The 15072-nt window shown below is 37.9% G+C and overlaps 1 protein-coding gene across 1 annotated transcript in view; it reads right to left on the bottom strand.

The window, feature by feature from the left end:
- Positions 1-12208: 12208 nt before the first annotated feature.
- GPATCH2 (G-patch domain containing 2) overlaps positions 12209-15072 on the bottom strand; it is a 341444-nt gene continuing 338580 nt past the window's right edge. Inside the window, 1 exon segment of the mRNA XM_033936572.1 lies at positions 12209-14966. Within this exon segment, the coding sequence (XP_033792463.1) occupies positions 14797-14966 (170 nt within the window). The 3' untranslated portion in view covers positions 12209-14796.

The raw sequence follows: 15072 nt of genomic DNA on the forward strand, positions 1-15072 counted from the left end.
AGAACAAAATTGTCTTACTTTCCAGAGATTTTTGAAGTTGCTTTGATGTGAAGTGAGGTGCCCAAGGTTTGTCTTGATCCCCAACAGGCATGCCGAAATATGCCTTGTAGGTATCTCACATCTTAGATATTTCTATGGTGTACTTTTTCCTTCTTATCTTGATCAATTGACTGCATTCATAGCAAAATGCATCTGTCCGCTGTTTGTGTCTTAGTAAAAGGGCCCCTAAGTTTACTCTTTGGAATCAATCTGGAATATTCTGCAAAGATGGTAAATTTCAAAATATCAATGTCATAAGAACTGTCATCTCCGGATCAGACCCATGGTCACAAAAGTAAATTTGATGGGAATAATAGTCATTTTCTATATTTTTGTGGCATGGGCAATTAAGAAAGAACACTTATTAACCAGGAACAAAAACAATTTTGTTACAACAGTCTGCAGGGGAAAGTAAGATGGCATTGACCGAGTAGAACATATCTCACCAAGCTCCTGTACTGGTTTAACTTAATGTGAATTGCTCTTCAGTTTTTAGAATGGAGATGTTTAAGACCCTCACCAATACATGATCCCTCAGTTGATGCAAGCAGTGGCGGTGGCACAAGTATCGGGAGCAAGCGTTGAGGTAGGGAAGGAACAGGGAGATTTTCTCTTACTCGATGCACTGTTGAACCCCGAAGACTGTCGTCCATCTCTTCAGCCCACAACATAGGTTCATTTTGGATCTGGGCTTGCAGAAACACTTGCTATGAAGAAAGCAATGAGCAGGATTTAGTGAAAAAGGCAGTGATCTCAGCAATACAAGAGGGAGATGATGCAGGCATGAGACACTCTAGCCCAGTGGGAATTCCTGAAAAGTTGAGCTTGTTGAAGCTCATGAAGCATGAGAAGGTAAGCCTCAATTCTATTTGGACTGCTTTGAAGCAATTTGAACAAACTGTGTGGGAGAGTTAATACTCAAGAGGCGACTGTGGGAGATTGGAAGATTGAGTTAATCTAATTGTTTGTACTAGATCCCTAGTTTGTATCTAGTTAGGACACAACCTTGTTTTGTAATTATGTCAAATCGTAACCTGTCAACTATATAATATGTATGCTTATCCTGTAAGCTGATCTGAGCTCTTTGGGGACAACGGGATAGAAAATGAATTAAATTAATTAATTAATACCTTAGTAGCTGTTGCCCCAGCTCAAGAGGTTCAACTGAGGGACATGGAAGATAGAATGCTGGTTAAAGATCTTATGGCACAGTGGAATAAAATGGGAATTATGGAGAATAAGCTTAGCCACCTGAACTTGACAGACATAATTTTTCCAATAGTTCCAATGATATGAGCTGAAGAACTTTTTAAAAAGTTCCTAAGAGAGATTTTTGATTGACTGAGCAAGCTATGTATTTGGTCTTTAAAAAGAAAAAGGAAGCATAAGCAACTCAGAGCGCAGTCAATGTTGTCTCCCCTCATTGTTTGAACCTAACATAATTTTTGGAGACGTCTTTAGACGAAATTAAAGATAGAGCTACATTACGTATTTTCTTTGTATTTGAGTCTGATAAAGATTTAATACTTAGAATATTTTTCAAAAAGAAGCAAGTTGAGTTTATAGGCCAAAGAATATGGATGTTTCCAGATGTCTCTACGCAGACACAGGAGAAAATAATTTTTCTTACTATGCGACAGGAAATTCTGACAACTTGGTGGTCAGTTTTTTCATACTTTTTCATGCAAAATGTATTAATAAGTTGAATGGATTTTCTGGGATCCTAAACAACAAAATATTTTCTGTATAATAAAAAACAAGATGTTGCAGAGTTATCAAAGCCTTCTGATATTAGGATCTAGGTCTTTCTAATTTGTAGATGGCTTATGGTATAATTTATATGGGAATGTGCTTAGTCACTTTTCCATTAAAAGTATTGTTTAAATATATTATTTCCCTTACAACATCGTCTCCCAATTTTCTGTTTGCTTCCCCTCCAGAATTGTGGACTTGAAACTTGACATTCAGGGTTAAATTAGTATTGCTTTGTTTTTGCTGATGAATCATGATTCTTATCTATGCCTGGATTTCATAATTTTTCTGTAAGCAAACTCTTTTGTTATTCTACTTTGAAATAATAATAAAAAATACAGATATAAAAATAAATTAATAATAATTAGCCTGCAACAATGTTTTTTAAAATGCTGGCTACCAAAGGCTTTTTTGCACCTGGCTAATTCACACCAGGCCACACCCAGATGCCAGCCCTGCCAGCATTTATTCAGATTCCAGTGATATTCAGATTGGTTCCCAAATAACTATTTATTTATTTAAGCATTTATATACCACTTATAGTCTAAGTGGTTTACATTCAGGCACTCAAGCATTTTTCCCTATCTTTCCCAGTAGGCTCACACTCTATTTAATGTACCTGGGGCAATGGGAGATTAAGCAACTTGCCCAGGGTCACAAGGAGCAGTGTGGGATTTGAACCCACAACCTATTCAAATAAAGTTATAACAGCCTTCTTGCCATCCTAATTTTATCTGGAGAGTTACCTGGCTAATGAACTAAAAAGCACTGCTAACTGGAAAACTTCTGGTTCTGCCCAAGCTCTGTCCCCAGACTGCTGTGACGTTGCCCCGATTGTGCCAAAGTGGTCAGGGCAGATTTTCAGCAGCACTATCTGGGTGAGTGATGCTGAAAATCGAGGTAGGACTTGGTTTGCAAACTTATCCGGGTAGGAGCTGCACCTACTGAATATGGTGCTCTAATTCTTTAAGAAAAAAGCAATCCTCCTTGCTTGAGTACCTAAACCAGTTAGATAACCTTGATAGGCAGTATATAAATACCAAATAAAATAAATAAAACATCATTTTCCTTGGATGTATATATGTACACAGTGGGGGGTGGGAGGGAGTTTTTCTGGAAATTTCACTATATTATATGTTTATATTACATTTATGATATAATTGATTATAATATTTGAAAGAAGGTGGGTGGGACGGGATATAATTTTTATGTTTGTAGAATTATATGAGAATTACAAGTGTTATTGTTGTTACTAATGATATATTCCTGTACGCTTGCTGTAAGTTTTCAAAATGAATAAAGAATATAAAAGAAAAAAGCAAGTCCTCTAAATAAGATTAATTTAATTGTCTTAAAAGATGAAATGTCTCACCATATATATGGAAGGAAGGAGTGGCCTACTGGTTAGAGCTACAACCTCATCACCCTGAATGGGTTCAAACCCTGCCCTGCTCCCTATGACCCTTGGCAAGTCACTCAATCCCTTCATTGCCCTGGGTACATTAGATAGATCATGAGCCCACTGGGACAGAGAGGGAAAATGCTTGAGTACCTACCTGATTGTAAACCAGTTAGATAACCTTGATAGGCAGTATATAAATACCAAATAAAATAAATAAAAGTTCTAATTTTTATAAATACCATCCTCCTCATCAGAAAAGTTCCTGCACATTCTGAATTCCCAGATCACAAAACAAAGTAAAAAAAAAAAAAAAAAGAACATACACAGTTTGCTTTTAGGTAATCAGATTCTGTGGGATTTAATCCTATAGCCTATTTATGACCGGGCTAGCTATTCAAAATTAAAATGAACCTTCCATCCATTTGTATCATAAATGGGCATTTATCAGGATGATGTGATTTTGCAATGAATCTGAATATGTAACCAGAATTTGTTTTCTTTCCTTTTCACTATGTAATTACCATGCGGCAATAACAAAAGTGACATGTCTGAGGCACAGATAAAATGTTGTAAATTGGCCAGTAATGGTGATATTTCCTCATCTTCCAAAAAACCCATTTATTCTCTCTCTCAACAAATCAAGGCTTTGTCAGCCCACACTCATCTTGTGGCCAGAGGGGCCCTACCAATCTCTGCATGCAAGTGAATAGTGGAATGCAGATGAAGTCTACTGACAAAAGGCTTTCAACTCAGGCAGCTGGTCTTAGCTTGCCTCAATTTCTAAATCATCCATAATGGGGCCAGGACCTCCGAAGCACTAAAAAGAGCAAGCTGACATGCTGGACAAACTGTTAATTTTTTCTCGAAGAAGCTGCTATATTGCACATCTGTCACTGCTGTGAAGACAATTACTCACAGCATTGGGGGAAAAAAATCGGCTGCTTGTGTCTACCGTAGTCATCGGACCTAACGGAGAAATGCAGTGGATTCCTATAGTCCTATCTTCTGTTCTTCACTTTGCTAATATGTCCTGCTTAAATCTTGAAATACTACTACTAATTTCTATAGCACTAGCAGATGCATGCAGCGCTGCACATTAGCACGCAAGAGACAGTCCCTGCTCAAGAGAGCTTACAATCTGTGACAAACAAGACATAAACGGTGAATCTATACAGGTTGCTCAGGTAGGGAATTACAGAGGGAATGACAAGGCAGATATGGGTGTTTTACAACTGGGCTGGAGTTAGGACTTAAAAACAGCTTCAGAAAAGTGGGCTTTAAGCATATTTTTGAATATTCACTTATACCAAACCCTCCAGTTATACGCTGTTTATTTTACCAAATATTCACAAAATAATGTATATCTTATCCTAAAGACAGATGCTGAATAAGGGATAACTGGAGGGTTTGGTATAAGTGTATATTTTTTATTTTTACCCCAGTTCCTCTTTTGTGGAAAGTATTTTTGAATATTGCCAGAGATGGAGCCTGATGGACCGAGCCAGGCAGTTTGTTCCAGACATACAGTGAAAGAAATGGATAATAACAAAGTAAATGATGGCAGATAAAGACAATAATAGCCTAGTACGGTGGGGGTCTGTGTTACTTGTTACTCTGTGCAGGTTACCCTCCCATGCCTTGTTTAGGGTTGTAACTGCTGCTCTGTGCAAGATATCACTCAATCCTTTGTTTAGGGTTGCAACTACTATTCTGAACAGTTTGTAACTGCTGATCCATAGCAGATCACCCCTGTTCCTTTATTTATGCTTGTTAACTGCCACTTTGTACAGGTTATCCCGGTGCCCTTGTTAAAGGTAGTAGTTGCTGCTCCCTTTCATAGGGTTACCATTTTTTGGGCCGCAAAAACCCAGACACATGGCCCTGCCCTATTCTGCATCTGCCCTTGCCCTGTTGAACCCTGGACCCACCCAGTTCAGTCTTCAGCCCTACCCCATTCTACCCCAGCTCCTCCCAGTTAAGCCTCCAATCCTGCCCCCCACAAACCTCCAACTCTGGCCGCATCTGGAGCATGCACGGATGTGTGAGACATCATCCGCGCATGCTCAGATGCCCTCCAGGTGTGGCCGGAGGTTGTTGGGGCTTTCCAAAACCCGGACAAACTACCAGGTTTTAGAAAGTCCGTCGTGGAACCTGGACAGTCCTCTAGGTTACTGCAGGAACCAGCTTGCTGCTCTACTAGGACTGGCCCTAAAATCTGAAGCTATCATACAGGCAGACATGTACTGTTTCATTTACATCTTTGGGGGGCGGGAGGGGTCAGTGACCACTGGGGAGAGTGTGTATGTGTGTGTTTGTGTGTGTGTGTGGGGGGGGTATCATGCCTTCATCCCTTCAGTGGTCACCTGGTCAGTTAGAGCATCATTGAATAGTTGCAGTTATGTATGTTTCTGGGTACACACAGAACTACTACTAGTTAGGGCCTTTATGGATGCCATGGTATGGATCACTGATCGTGAAATGTAGGTTCTCAACCTCTCTGTTTATTTTCTTCCTTTTGATTTTTTTTTCCTTAATTATGACTGCTCACTAGTCTTCCATCTTGACCCCACCCCTTTTGTAGACTTGGGTTAATTCTTTATTATGGGCATATTTGTTGCTAAGTTTCTTATCAATGTCTTGTACTTGATAGTTGTAAAAGTGGAATTAAAATAAAACACAAAATCTTCAATTTTAGGTATTTTTTGCATATTTTGTGGCATTTCTGCACATTTTTTCATGCTAAAACTGATTTACAAAAAAAGAAGTTCACAAGTTGGTACAGTATGGTTTGGAACGCATAGCTAATTCTTAAAGATACTGCTAGACTAAGGAGTAATTCATCATCACAAGGTACTATACAAAACAATAGAATTCTCGAAGTGATTCACTATCCCTCTCTCAGCTGAGTTTTACTGAATTTCCACTCCAATTACATAATTATAGCTGATTTTTTAAAAATTTTTATTGGAATAACCTTTCCTGCTGCAATCTATTTTCAATTACTGTACAAAGAAAAGAAATGATTAAAGAATACAGGACACAATGTTAAAGAGCCTATCCTTCCCCAAATCACTTATTTATGTGTATCTTGGTTGCTCTGTTAAAACAATGCCATTTACATACCTTATGCACATTTTGGGCCTCTTATCAAGCTGCAGTAGTGAGTGGCTAATGCACCGAAGCTCATTCAATCCCTATGGGCTTCGGTGCATCTTCTGTTCCTGCTCGTGCTATTTGGCTTGATAAAAGAGGCCCTTTGTTTGCTTCCAATTTGCTGCCAATACAATATTTTAAAAGTATATAATTTAAATATTGATTACATAATAAAATGCAGAAATAGTTACTAAAAATAAGCACATTTAACAATGATACATCCCTAACTCAGCCAACATGATCATAAAAATGCTGCCAACATCTATATTTGCATTATCAAACAGAAGAATCCTAATTCATAAACCTTTTTAGTGAGAAGATAGGAAATAAACTTTTTAACAATTCTGTCAGAGCTATAGACTCACACCTAGTGATACAAAAATGTATAGTTAATCAAGGTACTGACCTAGTCAGGTTCAGGTTCAAGGAGTTTATCAATATAAGAAGTTCACATTGTATTTAGCATTAACAGGTAAAAGCAGTTCAAATTTCAAGAAACTACATTTTGCATCAGAAAACTTTCATATACACTCTTCCATCAAACTAAACATTTTAGAGAGGAATATGGTAGCGCTATTGAACGTATCCTTGGAAAATGATAAAATTATTTGTCTGAACAATATAACAAACACTTTCTTAAAATTCAACATTTCACATTTCTAAAATGGTTTAAGCTGTTTTGGCAAGGAGATGCTGCATATAAAGAGGAGTTTTTTTTCCCTCTGAAAAACACAGAATTGGTCCATTAAAATGGCTGTTTCAGCCTGATCTGCTGTTTTCAATCTCTCTATGTTGGCAGTATGCACTGGCTGGAATGGTTTGATTTAATCCTCATCAGATATGTTGCTCATCCCTAAGTCTGGAAGTACAGTACCTGAGAAAACTGTATAATTTTAGGAAGCATGTGTCAATGGGTTAATTCTGTAAAAAATAAAATTACATTCAACAACCAAAGGTTTACAGCTAAAATAGATCTGAAAATAAGTTCTGGAAAGTAATCTACCATAAAAGAGTTATAATAATTGGAAAGTGCAATCTCTTAGCAGCAAACACATAACAAAACACTTTCCCATTCAAAATTGTTAACTTAAACACATGGGTACTATATCAATGAAAAACTAATCTGATATATTTATGCTTTGATTTAGCACTGATCATCTGAAGAAGCCAACAGTGTACTCATATCTTCAACTTTCTATTTTTTTAATAGGATTTTCCTAACTGAAGAAACGTAGGGAAACCCATGATCAGATACCATTGACATGCAGGGAAAAAAAATACTTACACTGTATGAACCTTTCTAATAGTTTGTTTAAAAGGTTATTTAATCTCATTCCATATATCGTACTTTACATAGAAACACTGATAGCCTATCCAGTCTGTCCGCAGTAACCATTATCTCTTCCTCTAAGAGATCCCACTTGCCTATCCCACGCTTTCTTGAATTCAGACACAGTCTTTGTCTCTTTATTCTTCTTTCAATTCCTGATCGTCACAGTAAAATCAAGATTAAAACAAGAGAAATCTTATTTAATGAAGACCATATGATATGATAGGCACTGACATGCAGTGCAATGAGCATGAATTCCAGAGTGGTATCTGTGCACCAAGATTCCATTATAGAATACTAGCAAAGTCAGCATCTGCACGTTATTTAGATTATCTGAAACATAGAAACATAGAAATAGACGGCAGATAAGGGCCAAGGCCCATCCAGTCTGCCCACCCTAATGACCCTCCCCTACCTTTGCCTTGTGAATAGATCCCATGTGTCGATACCATTTGGCCTTAAAATCAGGCATGCTGTTGGCCTCAATCTCCTCCAGTGGAAGACTATTCCAGCGATCAACCACCCTTTCAGTGAAAAATAATTTCCTGGTGTCACCTCGTAGTTTCCCGCCCCTGATTTTCCACAGATGCCCTCTTGTTGCCGCAGGTCCCTTGCAACATGTATTGTATATGGGATGGAACAGCTCTTCCAGAGCTCAGAACTTAATGTACGGTTCAGAGAATGTGCAGCCTTTCCCTTGCATAATGATCTCCTCAGCCACGTAGGTCAGGGAGGAATACAAGTCAGCCTGATCAATATTGCTGCCGATGGAAAACACTTGTTGCTGATCAGAAACAGAACATTTTTCCGTTGACAAACATAACTGAGTCATAAAGAAAAAGGACAAGTCCAAGCAGTATTGTGAAGCAAAGGTAGAAAATCAGGACGGAGTTGCTGCTTTGCATATGGAGAATAATTATATGGAGGATAATTTTATTACAAGGTGCCTGATTTAAGAGGGTAGGTAGGCACCTATTAAACAATATTTTATATAGACACATAGATGCCTCTATGGGTATGGGTCATGCATTTGATAAAACTGTTTCCTGTGCTACAACCAAAGCAGTTTATGTGTTATATAAAAGCACTTTCTCTATCCCTAGTGAGCTATTTAAGTTTTTTGTACCTGAGGCAATGGAAGGTTAAGTGTCTTACCCAGGGTCACAAGGAGCTCAAGTGGGTATCTAATCGAATACTAGTGTAAGCAGAAGTCTGCAAAGCTGAATCCACATCTACTTTGCAGGTGTAAATATCAATGCCTAGATTAAATATATGCATAGATTAAAATATTTTCTAACCTACATGTGTACTTGTGATCTCATCCCATACTCTGTCCAAACTTCACCATGTACATACCTATTGACAAAACACACACTCTCATGTCATTGTGTATATTTCTACCTGGAGTAGAATCATTGGTTCCCTTCTGGAGTGGGCTCTATCATTTTGGAGTGGAACTTGACCTGGGGGTTGAGCTAACTAAAAACCATAGAAACTGATTGGCTGGTAGTAGCTCATCTTTATGATGCTCAGAATCCAGGAATATGAGGTTATCTAGTCCCAAAAAGAAATGTACCTAACCTCCTACAATTAGTATATAATGGTTATTTGAGAGGAGTACTAGCTGTGACTATAAAGGACAGTCAAATAATTGTTTTGGTTGAGTATGCATGCCCTGTCTAGCTTGATCTCTTTCTCACTGATGAGGGTGAGTTTGCTGAAGTTACTAAGTAAAAGGAACAAAGATTTTTCTACAATAAAAGTAACTTTTACAATACTGGGACTTGCATATTGGTCTAGAGGTTGATGTAGATTTTGCTGGTGCAGTTGACAGCTGTTGCAAAGCAGAACAGTGATCCTTAATGGAATCCAACTTTTTTATTTTTATTTCTTTATCTCCAAAAGGAATTTCCAACACGGAGCATAAGTGAGCTTTATAAGAATGCCTTTTTGGAAGCTTTATGCATGCAGCCATGCAAAATTTCTGGTAGCAATGGTGGAAGCCAAAATTCTCAAAGACATGTTGAATATACGTATCATGATCTGCTAATTCAGACTGTGCCTGTGGAGACAGATATGAAACCTTACAATTTTTGAAAGATGATATACATACGAGGTCAGTTCAAAAAGTTCCAGAACTAGATGGGCCATTTGGCCTTTATCTGCCATCATGTTTCTATGATTTTATAAAAATGTATTACACAATCTTACAACTTATTCCATTGAGTCCCCTTCAAAGTACTCGCCTTCCCCACGTATACACTTTTCCCAATGTCATTTCCACTTCTGGATATAGTCATTAAACGCTTCTTCAGGAATCGCTAAAAGTTCTGGTCAAATTTTGCTTTATGTGTTCAATGGTGCTGAACTGCTTTCCTTTCAGAGTGGATTTAAGTTTAGGAAACATGAAGTCAGCAGAGGCCAAGTCAGAAGAATAAGATGGCTGAGGATGAACTGTCATTGTGCTTTTTTGCGCAAAATTCACAAATTTTGACGGCGGTGTCAGTGGGCGCATTGTTGTGATGCAGCAAGCACAACTGCTCCCTCCAAAGTTTGAGCCGCTTCCTCCTGATTCTCTCACGGAGTTGTTTCAACAATTTCAGATAATAATTTTGGTTAACAGTTTGTCCTTGTGGCAGAAATTCATAGTGAACAATGCCACAACTGTCAAAAAAAATCTTGTTAACATCACTTTGACATTCGACCGAACTTGCAGAGCTTTTTTCAATTTTGGCGATGTTTTGGTTCTCCATTGATATGACTGAGCTTTGGTTTCCACGTCATAACTGTAGACCAGTGTCTCATCACCAGTTATCACTTTATCAAGAGATGTTTCATCTTCATTTGCCTGCTCAAGAAGATTCTGACAGTTCGTCTGGTCATCAACCATGGAACAAACTTTGCCGCAAAGTGAGACATCCCCAACTTCTCTGTTAGAATGTTGTGGCATGAATCAATTGAGATGTTGCATTCCTCTGCCAATTCTCTAACAGTTAATTGCTGATTAGCATGCAGAAGAACCCTTACTTGATCAACATGATCATAATCAGTTGATGGTCTTCCATGTTCGCAAATCTTCTTCAACTGATTCACGACCACTTTTGAAGCATGAATACCATTCAAAACACCTTCCATGACTCATGACATATTCCCCATAAGCCACTTTCAACATTTCATAAGTTTCTCTAGCGGTCTTACCCAATTTAAAACAGAACTTCACGCTGTACTGCTGCTCATCGAGGTCACACATGATGAAATACAGCCAATCATAAAAACATACTTTCACAAAATTTGCTGTAGCTCGGAGACAAAAACAGATATCAACGAATGGAAAAAGGAGGTTACTCATGAGGTTTCAAGCTACTCAAAGCCACCTAGCACATCTCAAAAGAACTTCCCATTGGTGCGCAATTCAAACTGTCCTGGAACTTTCTGAACAGACCTCATATATAGTACCATATAGAGTTCATGAGCTACAATGCATGCAGATAGCATTGCCCTTTGAATATTTTCTTGCCTGAATGGTACAGGTGCCAAGGATCTTTATACCAGAAGGTTTGTTGGAATATTCTGTGTATTTTCTTGTGTGCTTCATGGCCAATGCTAAAGCTGGATCTTAGTAAAACCAGTTTGAAAATAGACCAAAATGTAAGTGGGAACTGACACATACAAACTGTTTTATTGTGTGTATATATATATATTGCTGTCTGCCTTGGATAAAGGCAGATTATTAATCTCTTTAATCGGTTTAAAATATGTCTTTAAAAGGAGATGGATTAGAGGGAATCCAAGTAGACTACTCTTCTGTTTTAAAGGAGAATTCAAGAAAGATAAAATTCAGTTCTGTCAGTCTTCCAGAACACTGTGAGATTTCTGAGTATGGAGAGCAAGAAGGTTACAAATGGTCTCCTTGAAGCTCAGAGTCTGAAGTAGAGAGGAAAGAGACTATCAGATCCTGAGAAGAGCAATTGTCTTTTTTCAGGAGTAACACCTATGGATTGATACGACTTACAGTGGGTTACTGATACTGAAAATTTGGAAGATCTATACAGTAGTCCCTGACAAATTCAATGAACATTGGTCTTTTTTTTTTTAACAAATGAATGAGGCTGTTCTGGAAGAAGTAGCAAAACAATCAGGATCAGGACTGGAGTTGAAGCCATTTGAGGCTGAACCATCAATCACTACACAAGAGGACTGTGATTCATTTAGAGAGAAAGAGGAGGTTTGCACTAGATCTTTGCTACCGCTATGAAAAAGAACATATGTGGTTGTGACAGTTACTTGTCAATGTTACTTTCTATGGATGATGCAGACTTGTACTTAGGGGATACCCCTTAAAAAAAGGCAGCATTGATGTGCCTGTTCTTCTCCAGTACTTCTATCTTTGGCTTGTATGAGTATTCAAAAGACAGTTATGCTTTGGTTTGTGAACCCCAAAGAGTTCTGCATTAGTTTTGAAGACCTCTAGCACTGTTCCTTTGCAGCTGGACTTATGAAGTCACTGCACAGGGAGATGGATGGAATGTCTGCCAAAGAGAGAGTGCTGAAATGTGCATGCAGATTCAGGTACAGTAATATCTGTTCAGACCATTCCTTTTTCTCTTGCTCTTGGGCAAAAGGAAACCTTGTCTCTGCTTCAGAGTCAATTCAGGCAGTCTTTTCAGGTTCACAGAGATCTATGTGCACAATGCTTATGATCAATCTGATTGCAGTCAGAGCCCACATAAAGTAAACACCTGGAATGGGTGTTGAACTTCTGGATCTTTCTCTGACAGAATCCTGACTTCTGGGACTTAAGTGGAAAACAGAAGAATCAAAAATAATAAAAAATAGAAAGCTTTTTTAAAATATTGTTTTAAAAATCTCTAGCATTATGCAGAGTTTTAAAAATCTCTAGCATTATGAGAGAACTTTTCACATCTATTCAGTACAGCAGATTAAAAAAAAACAAAACGCTTGAGATAACTGGAAACTACTGTGCATGGGAGAGCTGTTCTGTCCCAGTGACATGTGATTACATCACCCACTTGTGTGCCTGACTCAGTCCTATTTGTCAAATGAAAAAGCTGAAGATATGCTACTACAAGGCAGGCATTATGAAAATCTAGTTTTGGTTCATTTTCTCCAAAACTAGTTTATTAAATTTTATCTCGGCCCATCAACCTCTCCCTGTGATTGGCAGTAAATTAGCATGATGAATGAAACTATTGCCTGTTTTATAGCAAATGTAATAAATCTCATCCATAACACTTTAACCTGAGCTTCTGGGAAGAGGATCAGGATGAACTGTGTGTTCCAGTATGAAAATGTTAATTCATTGGGAACGGCTAAAGTCAGGAGGCACTGAACTTATTTTGATAAGAAATAATGCTTTTTTTTTGTAGAGTATCACTAATCTTATCACACTCCAAGTTAATGTCTAATTTTGCTAATAATCTAACTTGTGCATGGAATAAGTGATGTTCAATAAAAAAGCATACAATAGCACAACAGGGTGTAATTTATCCAATATATGCTGTGCAAACATTATTACAGATGGTACTTTTGCAGCAGCACAAAGTTCTAACTTTATACAATGCCAAATCTATCATTCCTGTTGGCACAAATAAGTCTGCCAATGAGCTAAAATTACAAAGGAACCTTTTACTAAAGCATGATAAACAGTTGGGGGAGGTGGGATTTAGTATGCACTAACATTTACCATGTGCTAAAACAGTCATCATTCTAAAAATCCTGCACTAACTTCTTAGTACAGGATGGGGCAAAGTCTTTATCTGCTATCATCTACTATGTTACTATGGGCAGAAGGTGGGCATACACTGCATACTGCAGGCAGTGTACGGTAAGTAGTACATTCTGTCAAGTGTGTAATCACTGCAGATGAACTTAATGTCATCTCAAGAAGCCTAAGGTGAATCCACACTAATTATGCTTGACATGAATCTGTATTATTATTTGATCTTAATGTTAACCGAGTCAAGCTCCATATTGGTTGATGACCCAGTTTATAAAACTAATGGCCTCTTTTACAAAGCCGCGCTAGCGGCTACGCTGCGTTAACAGCCCCAAAGCCCATAGAGATTTAAAGGGCTTCGGGGCTGTTGCTGCGCGGCTTTGTATAAGAGGCCGTAAGTTTTAGTTTAGTAGGGAATTTCTGTGTAATAACTGTAGAGGGAATATAGGACACATTGCCAACATTACTGCACAGACGTTGCACTTACCACACATTAATTTTGGCTGTTAACTGCATGGTAAGTGCAAAAAAAATTACTGCACTTCAGTAAAAAGGCCCCCATAGGTCACTAAACAAAAGCACTGTGGACCAATCACATTGCTTACAAATGGCTGGACATTCAGGAGGAGGTCAAAATGTCTTCAAAATATGGTCACTATGATATATTTAGCCATGATTAGGACCATACCAGTAGTATTGTTTGTGTTTTAATCTGTTCGGCAGAATGATTTGTTCCTGTGCTATAGGAGGGTTCTATTGTATGTCTAAGCACATTCCTAAAGTTTCTAATGTATGGCTATTCCAGGCCCAAAAGAACAACATACCACAAATGCAGATGATCAGGCTGTTACACGATGCCTAACAAGGATCACTCGAAAAAGATAAAACTCTCTGAAATATATTTAAGCCTACTGGCAAGACTGCCTTGAGCCACTGAACAATGGACAATTTTTGGTCCTTAAAGTCATATTTTTATGCAATTTTTTTTTTTTGCAGTTAAGTAAACCTCACATTGTACAATCCCATTAAATATTACAAATCTTAAAAATGGTGTTGTAAAGAGCTGTCCAAGTACTGAAGTGTACTATTTCTGGAAAAAAGAAAACCTAAAATTAAAATTAAGTCTTTAAAAGTTTCTTCTACGCATAATTACTGTATAATTATGTGGGGTTTTTTTTAGCACCATGTTATTCATTATCCCTACATCAGTGTTGCCAATATAATTTCTTATAGTTTTATAGATTGTGTGGCCAGTTTGAGGCATTTCTGGTTTAGTTTTTTTCATAGAAATCATGTTGACAATACAGACCAGTTGAATTTGCTGATGATATGAAAAGCATAAGACAACTTCTTCCAGATGTTGCTACTGGGAATATTTTTCTATCAGCTAAATCCAAGTCCGAGTCCTTTTGGTCTCTGTAATGCTCTTATTGGTTCAGACATTCCTTTGCCATCTGGTCCTAAACCTGTTCCAGGAGTCCAGCCCATATTCTGAAGCATTCTGTTTCCAATATTGCTTTCTGGGATTGGCTGAGAATTGTCACTTATGAATCCTAAAATTAAGAAAAATAACAGTTATCAGCAGAATAAGTAGAGAAGAACAGGGCAGTATCAGTTAAAATAGAAAAATTCCTTATTGTCATAATAGATTGTCCTGGT

This window comes from Geotrypetes seraphini, chromosome 3 (assembly GCF_902459505.1).
Source record: "Geotrypetes seraphini chromosome 3, aGeoSer1.1, whole genome shotgun sequence".
In the NCBI taxonomy this organism is placed as follows: Eukaryota; Metazoa; Chordata; class Amphibia; order Gymnophiona; family Dermophiidae; genus Geotrypetes; species Geotrypetes seraphini.